This window comes from Leuciscus leuciscus, assembly GCF_965113295.1.
Source record: "Leuciscus leuciscus genome assembly, chromosome: 16".
NCBI lineage: Eukaryota > Metazoa > Chordata > Actinopteri > Cypriniformes > Leuciscidae > Leuciscus > Leuciscus leuciscus.
The window spans coordinates 30,914,764-30,927,575 of NC_138740.1; the positions used below are offsets into that span (position 1 = coordinate 30,914,764).

Consider the following 12,812-nt stretch of genomic DNA (forward strand, 5'->3'; position numbering starts at 1 on the left):
AGTTGGGCCAAACATAATGTTGTCCCTTAGCACCAAGACCCTAGTTATGAAAGATTAGCCCAGCTTATGGAAAGCTGTACATGCATTTAAGACTTTTTATACTTAGCTTTTTGATACTTTATATACAATGAACAAGTGTTACATAAAGTATGCATGTATGTGTGTGTGTGTGTGTGTGTGTGTGTGTGTGTGTGTGTGTGTGTGTGTGTGTGTGTGTGTGTGTGTGTGTGTGTGTGTGTGTGTGTGTGTGTGTGTGTGTATGTATATAATAAAATATAAATATAAAATAGAGACTGTTGTGGGATGCTCAATTTTATATATAAAATGTTTTTTTTTTTCATTAAGAAAATATACAATTGTCAATAGGTCTTTTGGATTGTGTTCTCTGAACTAACCGTAATAACACTGGTTATTAATTCTCAAAGTGTGTTAAAACCTAAACCTCTTCCCCCTCTGTTATTTCCCACCCACAGACTCCCTGAAGAAGAAGGTGCATGCCTTACCCTCCCCAGAGCGAGAGATACAGACCGTAAATCTGAAGAAAGACGTCAAATATGGGCTGGGTGAGTGAGAGGGGTTCACACATCCAGTCAGAATGGAGCTCCTTTGACACAGAAATGCTGCTAAATCGCACACGCACACGCACACACACACATGCACACACACATGACTATAGTGTGATAGAGTGCAGAGGTCTGGCAGTCCTCACCTCTCACACAGTGATTAATGAATCCCACTCCGGGAGGGAAATGTGCTGTTTTACATCCACCTCAGATGGGGACTTGCACTGAAATATCTTATCAGGATTTAGCCTGAATGAGAGGTTGTCTATCATTGATAAGAGAAATACATTTAGTATATGCACAAGTGACTGTCTCAATAAGGCATCTTTGAATCTTTGGACATTTGTCTTTTTGTAGTCTGTGAGACATAGTAGGATGAAGTGTATTTGTCGCTCACCAGGCTTTCAAGTCGTAGGCGGAGAGAATTCTGGCCGTCAGGACCTGGGCTCCCTCATCAGCTCCATCACACCGGGGGGACCAGCAGATATCAACGGCTGTCTGAAACCAGGTATCAGAGTGGAAAGAGGAGTGATCTTGTTTCTATATTTAGAAGTAGTTCGAATATTCGGACTGAAAGCATCACATTTTAGTAGAGAAATTTACAGAATTCCCAGAATCTTGTTCCACAATACCCTTGAAAGATTTAAACCATTATTGTATACCTTTAACTGATTTTTGAGCATGCTTTAAAACTGTGGTTCTCAAACAGGAGGCCTCAGAAAACTTACAAAGGGGCCCGCAGGATGACTTACAAGTATTTAATTAAAAAAATTATAATATTAAAACAATCTAACTTAAAACAAAATCTACTATCAAGTAAAAATCTATCTAATGCAAAATTCTTTAAACTTATGGAATCACACAATTGAATCATGGTCTATTCATTTTAATATTTCAAGTATATGTTAATAAAAAAAGCTTTAAAACAAGCAGCTTTGTCATAATTACAGCAGAAAACTAAATATATTTTGTAGAAACTGGGGAGCCTTTGCATATTGTGTTGAATAACAGGAGGCCTAAGGTTGAACCACTGCTGTTAATGATTGTTGAATGCTTTAAATAATTCTAGAATACTTTTAAATGATTCTAGAATGCTTTAATAGAATGCTTCGAGTGGTTTCAAAATGCTTTGAACGATTTCTGAATGCTCTGAAAGATTCCAGAACACTTCGAACTGATTCCAGAACACTTGAAGTGATTATTTCACTTTGAACGATTCTAGAATATTCACTAAAAGGTTGTCAACTCCCTATTTAGTATGCTTTAAGTGATTCTATAGTGTTTGAAATGATTCTAGAATGTTTTAAAAGATCACTGAATACTTTGAATAGTTGTAGAATACTTTTAAATGATTCTAGAATGCTTTAAATGTATGGAATGCTTTGAGTGGTTGCAGAATCCCTTGAACAATTCCAGAATTCTCCAAAAGAATTTGGAACACTTTGAACTGGTTCTAGAAGTCTTTGAATGATTACAGAACACTTTGAACGATTCGAATTTTCAGTAGAAGGTTGTTAACTATTGTATAACTTAAATGATCTTTAATGCTTTAAATAATTCTAGAATGCCTTTAATGGCACCTAGAATTCGTTGGAAGGCCCAAAAATTACATTGAAAAGATTCCAGAACACTTTAACAGTTCCATAACAGTTCCATAACTCTGTATATATTCTAGAATCCTGACTTTGGAAATGTTCTGGAATCATTCATAGTGATCTAAATGATTTTAGAGCTCACTGATCAATTCCAGAACAGTGTAATTTTTGTATTATTGAGATACTATTATAGTTTTATTCATATTTTAAATGTTTTTATTTTTATATCTTCCATTTTCATTGTTTTTGTCATTTTTATTCTTAATGTGTAAACAAATTTTTTTTTACTATTATTTATATTTACATTTTTGTTTATTTTAGTACATCAAGTTAAACTAAATAAGAAATGTTGTCTTGCAAACTACCTGAAATGTTTTTTTTTTTCACTTTATTTTATTTTATTTTATTTTATTTCAGTTCATGTTTATTTTGTTTCAAACAACATGCTTTTTTTATTCTTTTAGATAACTATAATAACCCTGTTCCAGAACGCTTAAAACATTTTTATTTGTTCAGTGTAAGGTTGTTAACTCCACATTTTTGTCTTTTCCTGCAGGTGACAGGCTGTTGAGCGTGAATGATGTCAGTCTGGAAGACCTATCACATGACACTGTGGTGGAGATTCTGCAGAGCACCCCTGATGATGTCACACTGGTGGTCTCTCAGCCTAAAGAGAGACTGTTTCCAGGTAATGGATTGCTTGTGGACATTTTGGAAGAACGAATATAAATGTAGCATTTCACCAGAATCGTTCTGAGAAAAGGCTTTTCTGAAGGCTTGATGACAGTACCATAAACAAGCCTCTTTTTCCCTCCTGTTAGACTCTCATTCAGGAATCCATAAATCAGCCACTCAAAATCAGGAAGAAGATGTCGATTCTTCCTCTGAAGATCATACACCCTCCCCCAGCCTGCCTCTTATCTCCAGCAAAACGTCTCCGCCTCAGTCCGTTCGACAGGGCAGCGTCAGTTCGCAGGACTCCAGGACAGAGAGCGCCGGCATCCTGCAAACAAATCTCAATGGATTCCATCGCAACATTCCCACCGAGGGTCCCGTGGCGGCGCAGCCACTGACTGCTGACAGTGAACCCTCTGTTGAAGCTACTCCACCAGCTTTGCCCCCTAAAACCAGAAAACCCAAAGTGCCAGATGTTCCTAAAGAGATGGAATACTCAGACAGAGGGGATTCCGACATGGATGAAGACACACACTCAAGTAGCCAAGAGAAACAAAAGACTAAAAAGGTAGAATCAGTCTCTGTAGTGATTTGAATGAACTTTGACTCAGCCCTCAAGGTTTCCTATCGAGATTCTAGTCAGCATCTGTTTGATATGAACTTTGACGTGTGCTTTTTAAGATGTTACTTCAGTGTTTAAACCTCACAACAAATATTAAATTGCTTTTTTTTTTAAATAATAGGACAGTTCTCGCTCACTCATTGCATCCCTCCTTGGAGTTCCCTACATGCCAGCGGATTTTCACTTAATCAAATGCAGAACATAATTTGAGATTTTCAAACATATTTCACATTTACACCAGGTTCTAACCATGGCCGTTTGACAGGTTTAAATCAATGAAATCATCATGTTTCATCATCAAGTGAAGTCAAGTGCCACTCACTTGCTAAGGAAAATGTCCCTAAAACTATTGGTCGTTCTAGTGTTAGAGATGTTACCAAATTCATTGCATTGAAGGAGGTACTTAAGTTTGGGGTCAGCAAGATTTTTTAAATGCTCACCAAGACTGCATATATTTGATAAAATATAGTAAAAACAGTAATATTGTGGAATATTACTATATAAATGTGGAATTTAAAGTGTATTCTTTTTTAATATATTTCATTCTTTAAAAAAAAAATTTTTTTTTATTTGTTTGTCTTGGCAAAGCTGAATTTTCAGCATCATTACTTCAGTCTTCAGTGTCACATGATCATTCAGAAATCATTCTAATATGCTGATCAGTTTTTTTTTTTCAGGATTCTTCGTTAAATAGAAAGTTCAAAAGAACAATATTTATTGGAAATCTTTTGAAACATTACAAATGTCCTCACTGTCTCGTTTTATCAATTTAAAGCATCCTTTCTGAAGAAAAGTATTAATTTCTTTAAAAATTTCTTGCTGACCCCAAACATTTGATTAGTTATTTACCATTTAGCAAATGCATATCAATGTGTTAAAGGAGAACTCGGTAACTCTAGCGAACTCTAGTCACTTCTTCGCTGATTTTCCCTTTTGTTGTCGCATGTTTTCCCCACGAGCTCCCCCTACAGCTGTGGGGGGGCGTATATTTCACAACACAGTCGTAAAAAACTCACTTGCGGCGGCCTCCTCCCCCTCGCTACCGCTGCTCATGTGCGTTTGTTTTGATCGGAGCAAGCCAACTGTATCGTGTGGAGCTATGTCTACCGAGGTGGGTAATCTGGTAATACATCATACATGCGTGTGTTTATGTCGAATTGCCGTAAAGCAATTTGTGGTTCGCTCTCGTTCTAGTTCTCGCTTCTCACGAGACTTCCAATTTCTAACTTGCCGGGACGGTAGTGTTGCAAGTTGCAAGGTTGGTTTTCCGCCTGGGAACGCTGGGGGGAGCGGGGAAAGTCACCAATATCACCAGAACAGGTTGTTTAACCATCCAAATGATTTCTAGACAGTTTTATTTAGTGAAAAAAGTGACCAAGTTCTCCTTTAACAACCACTCAAAACCACATGGTAACGGTTTTGGACCAATGAGATTTCAGTGTGGGCAGGACTAAAATGCACAACCAGATGACTGACAAAATGTTCTATCGATCATCGCCATAAAGGCCGCTTAGATCAAAACTTCACTTGTCGCTTCTGGATAGTACACAGGGTTTCACATATTGAAATTCAGGTATCTCAATTCCACATTTCTTGGAAGTTCCCATAAAAGCTAATATCACCATTTAAGGTTAATACTTAGTATAAAGCTACACTTCAGAGCCACGCAAATGTGTGAAATGCCAATAAAAACGTTCTAACTGCTTGTGACCGTCCCTCACTCTCTTTCTGACCAATTGCATTTCTGAATGTAAATGCAATGCAGTTGTGCATGTCAACTCCATTAACCTTTGACCCTTGCATGAATACGGCTGTGCACGGCCTTGTATTTACCCAGCTCTTCTCTGTTTACAGGGGGTTTCTCCCAACATCGTCACGGAGACTTTAAGTGCTAGTAGCCCAGAAGTCAATAGCCTCCAGCCTGGAGATCTATTTGACATTGAGCTGTCCAAAATAGACAGCAGTCTGGGCATTAGTGTCACGGTACTGTTTGGAAAGGTTTCCGCTCTCTCTTTTTTTTTTCTCCTTTGTTTCCCCTTTACTTACCTTGTGTGTGTGTGTGGTGTTGTTTTTGTACCCTTAGCCCTCGCTCCTTTTTGAAGCTCCTCGCTTGGCTTCAGTTTTGGGAAAGTAGATTTGGTTCTTTGCATGCAGATTTTTACAGGCATTTGAATTTGCTGCTTCACAAAACGGTAAAACCGAAAAACAGTAGGTACGGCAAAGTGTAGAAACACACACAGCCAAGACTATATGCCACATTTTCAGTTGTATTCTCTGACGGAGAAGCACTAATGCCTGCATGGATTTGCATTTGCTTGTCTACGGTGTGATTTTTACAGTGATGCTTTTTACAGCATGCAGCTTTTGTTACGTAGACTTTTATTGATTGAAATGATTTTTTTAAAAGTCTGTTTCAAAACACTGCAATGAAATTCATTAATCATCAACTTAAGAAATCAAGTGGTTTGCTTTATGATTGTTAGGGTGGGTATATCTTATAAATATAAAATGAGCATGTCCAATTGATTGCTTAATACACTCTTAGATCCAAAGACTTTTTCCCCATGATGCCTTTGTGTGTGGCTATATTAACATGTCTGTCTGTCTCAGGGTGGATCAAACACAACATTGAGGCATGGAGGGATATACGTCAAAGGAGTCATTCCGAAAGGAGCTGCTGAGCTGGATGGGAGGATAAAGAAAGGTAAAAAAGTTGTTTTATTTTTTATTATTAAAACAATACACTACCGTTCAAAGATAAAAAAATAAAACACTTAATACAATCATTCAGCTAGGATGCATTAAATTGATCAAAAGTGATAGTAAAGACATTTATAATGTTACAAAAGATTTCTATTTCTAATAAATGCTGTTCTTTTAAATTTTCTATCTATCAAAGAACTTGTTGAAAAAAGTGCTGAAAAATCAGCTTTGCCATCATAAGAATAAACAACTTCAGTTGTTTTAAATTGTAATAATATTTCACAGTATTTCTGTTTTTTGTTGTTGTTTTTTTTGTTATTGAATCAAATACATGCAGCCTTGGAAGAGACTTATTACAAAAAATCTTGAAAGGGGTGGTTGATTATGATTTCACTTTTTTAACTTTGTTAGTGTGTAATGTTGCTTATGCAATGTTTAATGTTTGACATATTCTACAGAGTTACAGCGCAGTTCAAAGCAAAAGGGAGATATTTGCTTTTAAAGAAATAGCTTTTTAAGGACTACAACAAACGGCTGGTAGGGACTAAACGACATTCCTCCAGGGTTAGTGACATCACCAACCCTAAAATTTACATAAACCCTGCCCCCTGAACACGATTTATAGATTATTAAGACAGAATATGCTAATCAATGACAAGAAGATAACTACACATAAGCTACATAAATTCGTTGTCACCTCTTCTTGAGTCTCTCCATCATTGTCTGAATCCGGTTTGAACACAAAAGGCTAAAAGTTTTTGAAAGTTTCAGTGCATGTGCATCCCACAATGTGAGTGCAAGCTGTTGAAGCTCCGCCCTCTGTTCTGGGAGCAGCAGCTCATTTGCATTTAAAGGGACAGACACAAGAACGGTGTGTTTTTGCTCACCCTCAAAGTATTTTGAGCTAAAACTTCACATACACACTCTGGGACATCAACGACTTATTTTACATCTTGTGAAAAGGGCATTATACCACCCCTTTATACCACCCCTTTAAAAAAAATCTTTACCAACCCCAAACTTTTGAACAGTAGTGTATATTGGAAAAAATAAAGATTAATAAAGGACAGTTGCAAGCATGTTATTAGTTTTTGTACTGAATTTAATTTATGCAGATTTTATTAAAAAAACACAAAAAAAACATTGTGTCCAGAATGATTTTCATTACGGTTACATTTTACAGAGATCACAATGCAAAATAAATTTGTTTGTTGCTGAACAATTTATTTTTCTATTTAAATATAATATAATATAATATAATATAATATAATATAATATAATATAATATAAAGTAATGACGTAATAATGTGACCTGAGTCTTAAGTCCTATATTAATCAAGTGAAGACAACTTGTTTTTATTTTTATTTTTATTGATATATGTATACTGGCAGCAGTGCATTTTGTATCAAGTATAAACTAAAAAGGAGAGAGCATATTACACCAGTTTTAATGGAATTACATTAGTTGCCAGTTCACCAAAGGACTGATTTTAAGATTCCTTTATTAGTTTATAAAACACTGCATAATCTGGCATCTTTATATATTACTGTCAAGATATGTTCCAAATCGTAGTTTAAGATCTTCTAGTGCTGGTCTTTTGGCTCAGGATACAGTCAATCTTGATTATCCGGTGGTACTTCTTTTAGCCACAATGCTCCAAAAATGTAAAGTGAAAGCGACTACTAGCATTCATATTTTTAAAAGGTGGGTTAAAACATCTTTTTGCGTAGCAATATTGTATACCGGTAAGTTTGTTTTTTTGTTTTTAATTTACTTTGTATTGTGTAAGTTTGTTTTATGTTTTTAATTTACTTTGTGATCCTTTTATAGTTGCTTTTGAGTATTTTTATATAGATAGTGTGAAATTGTATTACCAATCTCTTTATTTTACCTTGTGAATCTTTTAAAGTTGTTTTCAAATATTTTATGTTAATATTATGTGAAAATGAAATGAAAATAATAATAAAAAAAGATTAGTTTGTATGCTTGTGAAGCACTTTGAGCTGCATTCCATGTATGAGAAGTGTTATACAAATAAATGTTTATTATTTTAATATTTGTAATATTTTTGGGGGGTAAAAGATGACCGTACGGTTCTTCAAGAGATTCCCAAACGTTACAAGACTGTTAGTAAGTGTGTGTGTTGATGCTATGTCCTACAGGGGATCGTGTCGTGGCTGTGAACGGGAAGAGCCTTGACGGAGCGTCTCACAAACAGGCAGTAGATATGTTGAGATATACTGGGCAGGTGAGAACGCTGCGCCCCCTAGAGGACTTCTCTTCTCTCAACGTTTAACCGTGTGTTTTAAACTATATTCTTGTTGTCTAGGTGGTGCATCTGTTGATGGAGAAAGCTATGCCCCCAGAAAACAGCGTCCATGCCCCTCTGACCCCTCAAGACACTTCTGAACCTCAAAACGCAGCAGTGGAGGAGGTACCACCACCCAAGAAAGCAGAATACAACTTCATCACTCCAGGTATGAGGTGGAATTGACACGCTTGCTTTCGAGCTTATGAAAATGTGCCAGAGGTGTAGAGGTTAAACATGTGGGCTGGTTACTCAAAGGTTGTGAAGAGTAAATCAGTGTCCTCTTTCTTATTCACCCCTCTAGATAACACGTTTGAGGTGGGGTTGCTGAAGAACACGTCCGGTCTGGGTTTCAGTTTCAGCCGTGAAGAGAACGTTCCCGGAGAGCCCTCGGGTTCCAGCATGGTCCGGGTCAAGAAGCTGTTTCCAGGGCAACCAGCAGCCGAGAGTGGCCACATCGAAGTGGGCGACGTCATTCTACGTGTCAATCAGACGCCACTCAAAGGACTTTCACAACATGTACGTTAACCCTTTACTTTAGTCTGTGAGAATTTAGAAATATGATTTAAAACAAAATACTAACAAAAGTAAATAATAATAATAATAATAATAATAATAATAATAATTTTCTATTTCTGTTTGTCAGGAGGTGATCTCTGCTCTGAGGGGGACAGGACAGGAAGTGACCCTTCACTTGTGTAGACCTGAATTAGGGATCTTACCTGAGATGGACCCTGCCACTGCAGTAAGACTTTTAGTTTTGGTCTCACTGATCTTAATTTATGTGTCAGCATCATGTTCCATTACCTAAATGAATTTTATATATATCTTGGTTTTTGCTCAAGAATTTCAGGAAGGGACATGATGTAACGATCCATACATTACAGCCATATATATATTCAATTAGAAAAGTAGTCCCACCATAATTTAGAGACCAATTTATTTAGTTTTATTGAGTCTTATTTTGAGTCATTTTATTTTATTGTGCTTTTTTTTATTTTATTTTACAATCTTATTTTGAGTTTTATTGAGTATTTAGGGTTAGGGTTTAGTTTTATTTTATTTAGATTATTTCATTTAGTTTTATCGAGTTTCATTATTGTTTTATATTTTGAGTATTTTATTTTCATTTGAGTATTTCTTTTTATTTTATTTGGAGTTTTACTGAGTTTTGAGACTTATTTTGTGTCTTTTGTTTTATTTTGAATCTTATTTATATATTTTTTATATTATTATTTTTATATTGATTATTTTATTTTTGAGTATTTAATCTAATTTTGAATTTTAATGAGTTTTGAGATTTATTTAGCATCTTTTGTCTTATTTTATTTTGAGTGCCTCATTTTGTTTTTCTGAGTTTTATTTAATTATTACAAATTTTTAGTATTTTATTTAATTACATTATTTATTTTATTTTGTCTTATTGGGATCTCAGTAACTGTTGTATGTATGTATGTATGTATGTATGTATGTATGTATGCATGTATGCATGTATGCATGTATAATTGTCTTTTTTTTTAAGCAACTTTAACAGTTCTTTACAGATTCACTACCTATTTTTTACTATCACATTTTCTAAATTAAAACTAAAATTTACACTCCGCAGACTCCTGTGCCTTCTCCACGAAAGGAACCTCGTCCCAAACCCCAGCCTGATCCCAAGACGAGCTCCCCACCTCAGGCGGAGCACCAGCAGTCGGTGGGTCCTGTGGAAGAGGCTCTGGAGAGGTTGCTGATGAAGTCACCCAGTCGCAGGGACAGTTACAGCGACAGCACCGACAATGACGAGATGGAGGAAGCCTTCAGCCCCGCCAACCTAGAGCAGGCCAGTCAAGCCTGGGACAGGAGTGTATATCAAACCCCCATGGAAAGACTCCCATACGAGGCCAATATGGACGACACCGTACGATCTGCATATTACTCACCCAGACAATCCATGTCTAGACCGGAGGTCAACAGAAGGTCAGAAATGTGTTGAATCTTGTATAACTTATCAAAATAAGTCAAAGTAATATAAATGTTCATCTTAAATTTAATTCATCTTAATTTGAATTAATTTAAGATGATTCAAATTAATTTGAATTAATGAATGTACATCAGTTGTACACTCGTTATTGCGGTGTAGTATGGGATTGAATGAGTGATAACTCGATGACGTCCACTGTGGTTTTGGACACCACTACAAATGACTTTTCCCTCAATTAATGCTCTATTTAAGGGTGTAGGGGGAGTTTTTGGACACAGCCCCAGCGTTCTTACATAAGCCGACTTGGTTGTTTCATATAATTGGGCCCAGGTTACAGAGTTCAGGTGTGACGCACTAATTCTCTCCTGTGGGTGTGTTTTGCTCAGTCTATGTCATGTGACTCTGTTAGTGTTACACAACACGGCAGCTGGCAGCAGTGACATGCTTGTTTGCACTGCTGAATGCAGTGTGATAGAGATCTGCAGGATAAATGACGTGGCTTGTTTTGCCTGAAGACTTCTCTTTGAGCAGAAGAGAGAATTAGAAATGAAGAACTAAATAACAGGAAAAGGTCGATGCCTTTTAGTCATGTTTAGTCTGATGATAAATACTAGTTACATCAGTTTTTTTTAAGTTGTCTTTTCTTTTTTCTTTTAAACAATTTTTTTCTTTTTTTTAATGTTTTAGTTTTTTGTTTCTTAGTTTCAGTGTCTGTCAAAAATGTTATTATATTTTTTTTTTTTTTTTTTTTTATTTTTTTTTCAAATACATTTTATTTTTGGTTTGTTGGTTTCAATAATCTCAAAGCATTTTTAATGCTTTTTTTAATGTAGCATAATTTTTTCCCCAATTTTTAATAAAACAGGCCAGTTGTCATAGAATTCATTTTTATTAATCATGTTCCATTTCCTGTCTCTATCCCCCACTGCTTCCTGTTCGTCATCTTTATCCAGTGATTTGGACAGCTCTGCACTTGGTATGTCATCATCTCCATCTCTTCCTGAGGGGGGGATCCTGAGCCCCAGTCCTGACCCTCTTCCTCCACCACTGCCAAACCCTGTTAACCTCGGTCTACCAGAACACGGCCAGGAGGAGGAGTTCATCCCGGTGAGTGACCATTAGCGTGACTATGAAATGATATTTTTTTTACATTTTTTTTTATTTCTAATGGAAATTGATTTCTAATGTAGATTTAAAGCATGACTTCTCTGCTATGATTAAAACAAGAATGTTTGTGTCATTTTAGGAGGTGGAGCTGAAGGTCTCTCTGGTGAAGTCTGATAAAGGAAGTTTAGGTTTCACCCTCACTAAAGGGCCGGATGACAATTGCTACATCCATGACATTATCCAGGACCCTGCTAAAGGAGACGGCCGTCTGCATCCAGGGGATCGCATGATAATGGTATGATAATAGGGATTAGTGTTGGGCGATCTTTTCCATTTTCAGATCGTCCTATCGTTAGACTGCGAGAATGCCCATACACAATATTATCGTGAGCATGTGGGTGGGAGCAAGAGAAAGACTTTTTCACAACTACTCAATGTTTTCAACCATCTAATGTTTATTTTGTTTCATAAAAACAAACAAAAAAAAAACAGTTATAGTTTGTAAAAATACACACTGATGTCTATGGAAGCACCAATAATCAATATAATAAACTTTCAAACATAATTTGACAGCGTGTTTTATTTAGTAGTTAAATATAAAGTTTACACTGTTTTCTCACAGTTCACCAGACACTTTTACGTTTTCGGGACTAAGTGGATGAATCTATGTAAAAATTTGTCAGACAGCATAAACAAACTAAAGTCTTAAGCTTGTTAACTTATTGATAAACTGACATTATTAATATAAAAGTATTTAAAACGGGTAACAAGTTTATATACACTGCTGATAGTCACATCGCAGGATTTGCGATGTCAAGTATAGGGATCGTAGTTGATCCGTATGGACCAGGCCCCATGTGTTTCTCGGATTCATTGCAAAGTTGAACCATCATAGAGAGAAAGTGTATCATTTACACGTGTTTTAGGTCCTGTCAGTTTAAACATTCAAGCGATTCTAAACCATTTGAGGTCAAGAAGACACGAAAGAGAACTCAATTCGGATCTCACATGCGGTTTTCTGTGCGCGCACACAGAACTGGCCAGACAGCACGCGAATACCGAATTCAGTTCTCTTCCACATTATTTGTACTTGAACGGACGCATAAATGCATAATTATGTCAAAATGCCCGTCTCTGCAGTGGCAAGTATCCTCGTAAACATTCGCTTATGGCTTATGTGAAAGCAAACAACTGAGAAAGAAAACGGATGCGTATCATTAAATTGGATCTGTGCATTTAGTCTTAAAGTGACAGCGGCATAATAAACCTGCT

The 12,812-nt window shown here is 36.3% G+C and overlaps 1 protein-coding gene across 6 annotated transcripts in view; it reads left to right on the forward strand.

The window, feature by feature from the left end:
• ptpn13 (protein tyrosine phosphatase non-receptor type 13) overlaps positions 1-12,812 on the forward strand; it is an 83,676-nt gene that overhangs the window by 57,224 nt on the left and 13,640 nt on the right. For 3 of the 6 annotated variants that reach the window (XM_082140578.1, XM_082140577.1, XM_082140580.1), the window contains 13 exons: positions 474-563; positions 964-1,071; positions 2,715-2,846; positions 2,980-3,401; positions 5,310-5,453; positions 6,066-6,159; positions 8,322-8,407; positions 8,489-8,636; positions 8,772-8,986; positions 9,114-9,212; positions 10,074-10,429; positions 11,387-11,540; positions 11,680-11,835. In XM_082140578.1, coding sequence (XP_081996704.1) covers positions 474-563; positions 964-1,071; positions 2,715-2,846; positions 2,980-3,401; positions 5,310-5,453; positions 6,066-6,159; positions 8,322-8,407; positions 8,489-8,636; positions 8,772-8,986; positions 9,114-9,212; positions 10,074-10,429; positions 11,387-11,540; positions 11,680-11,835 — 2,204 coding nt within the window. The remainder of the gene's footprint in view (positions 1-473; positions 564-963; positions 1,072-2,714; positions 2,847-2,979; positions 3,402-5,309; positions 5,454-6,065; positions 6,160-8,321; positions 8,408-8,488; positions 8,637-8,771; positions 8,987-9,113; positions 9,213-10,073; positions 10,430-11,386; positions 11,541-11,679; positions 11,836-12,812) is intronic. The other 3 variants (XM_082140579.1, XM_082140582.1, XM_082140581.1) reach the window with 2 other exon arrangements.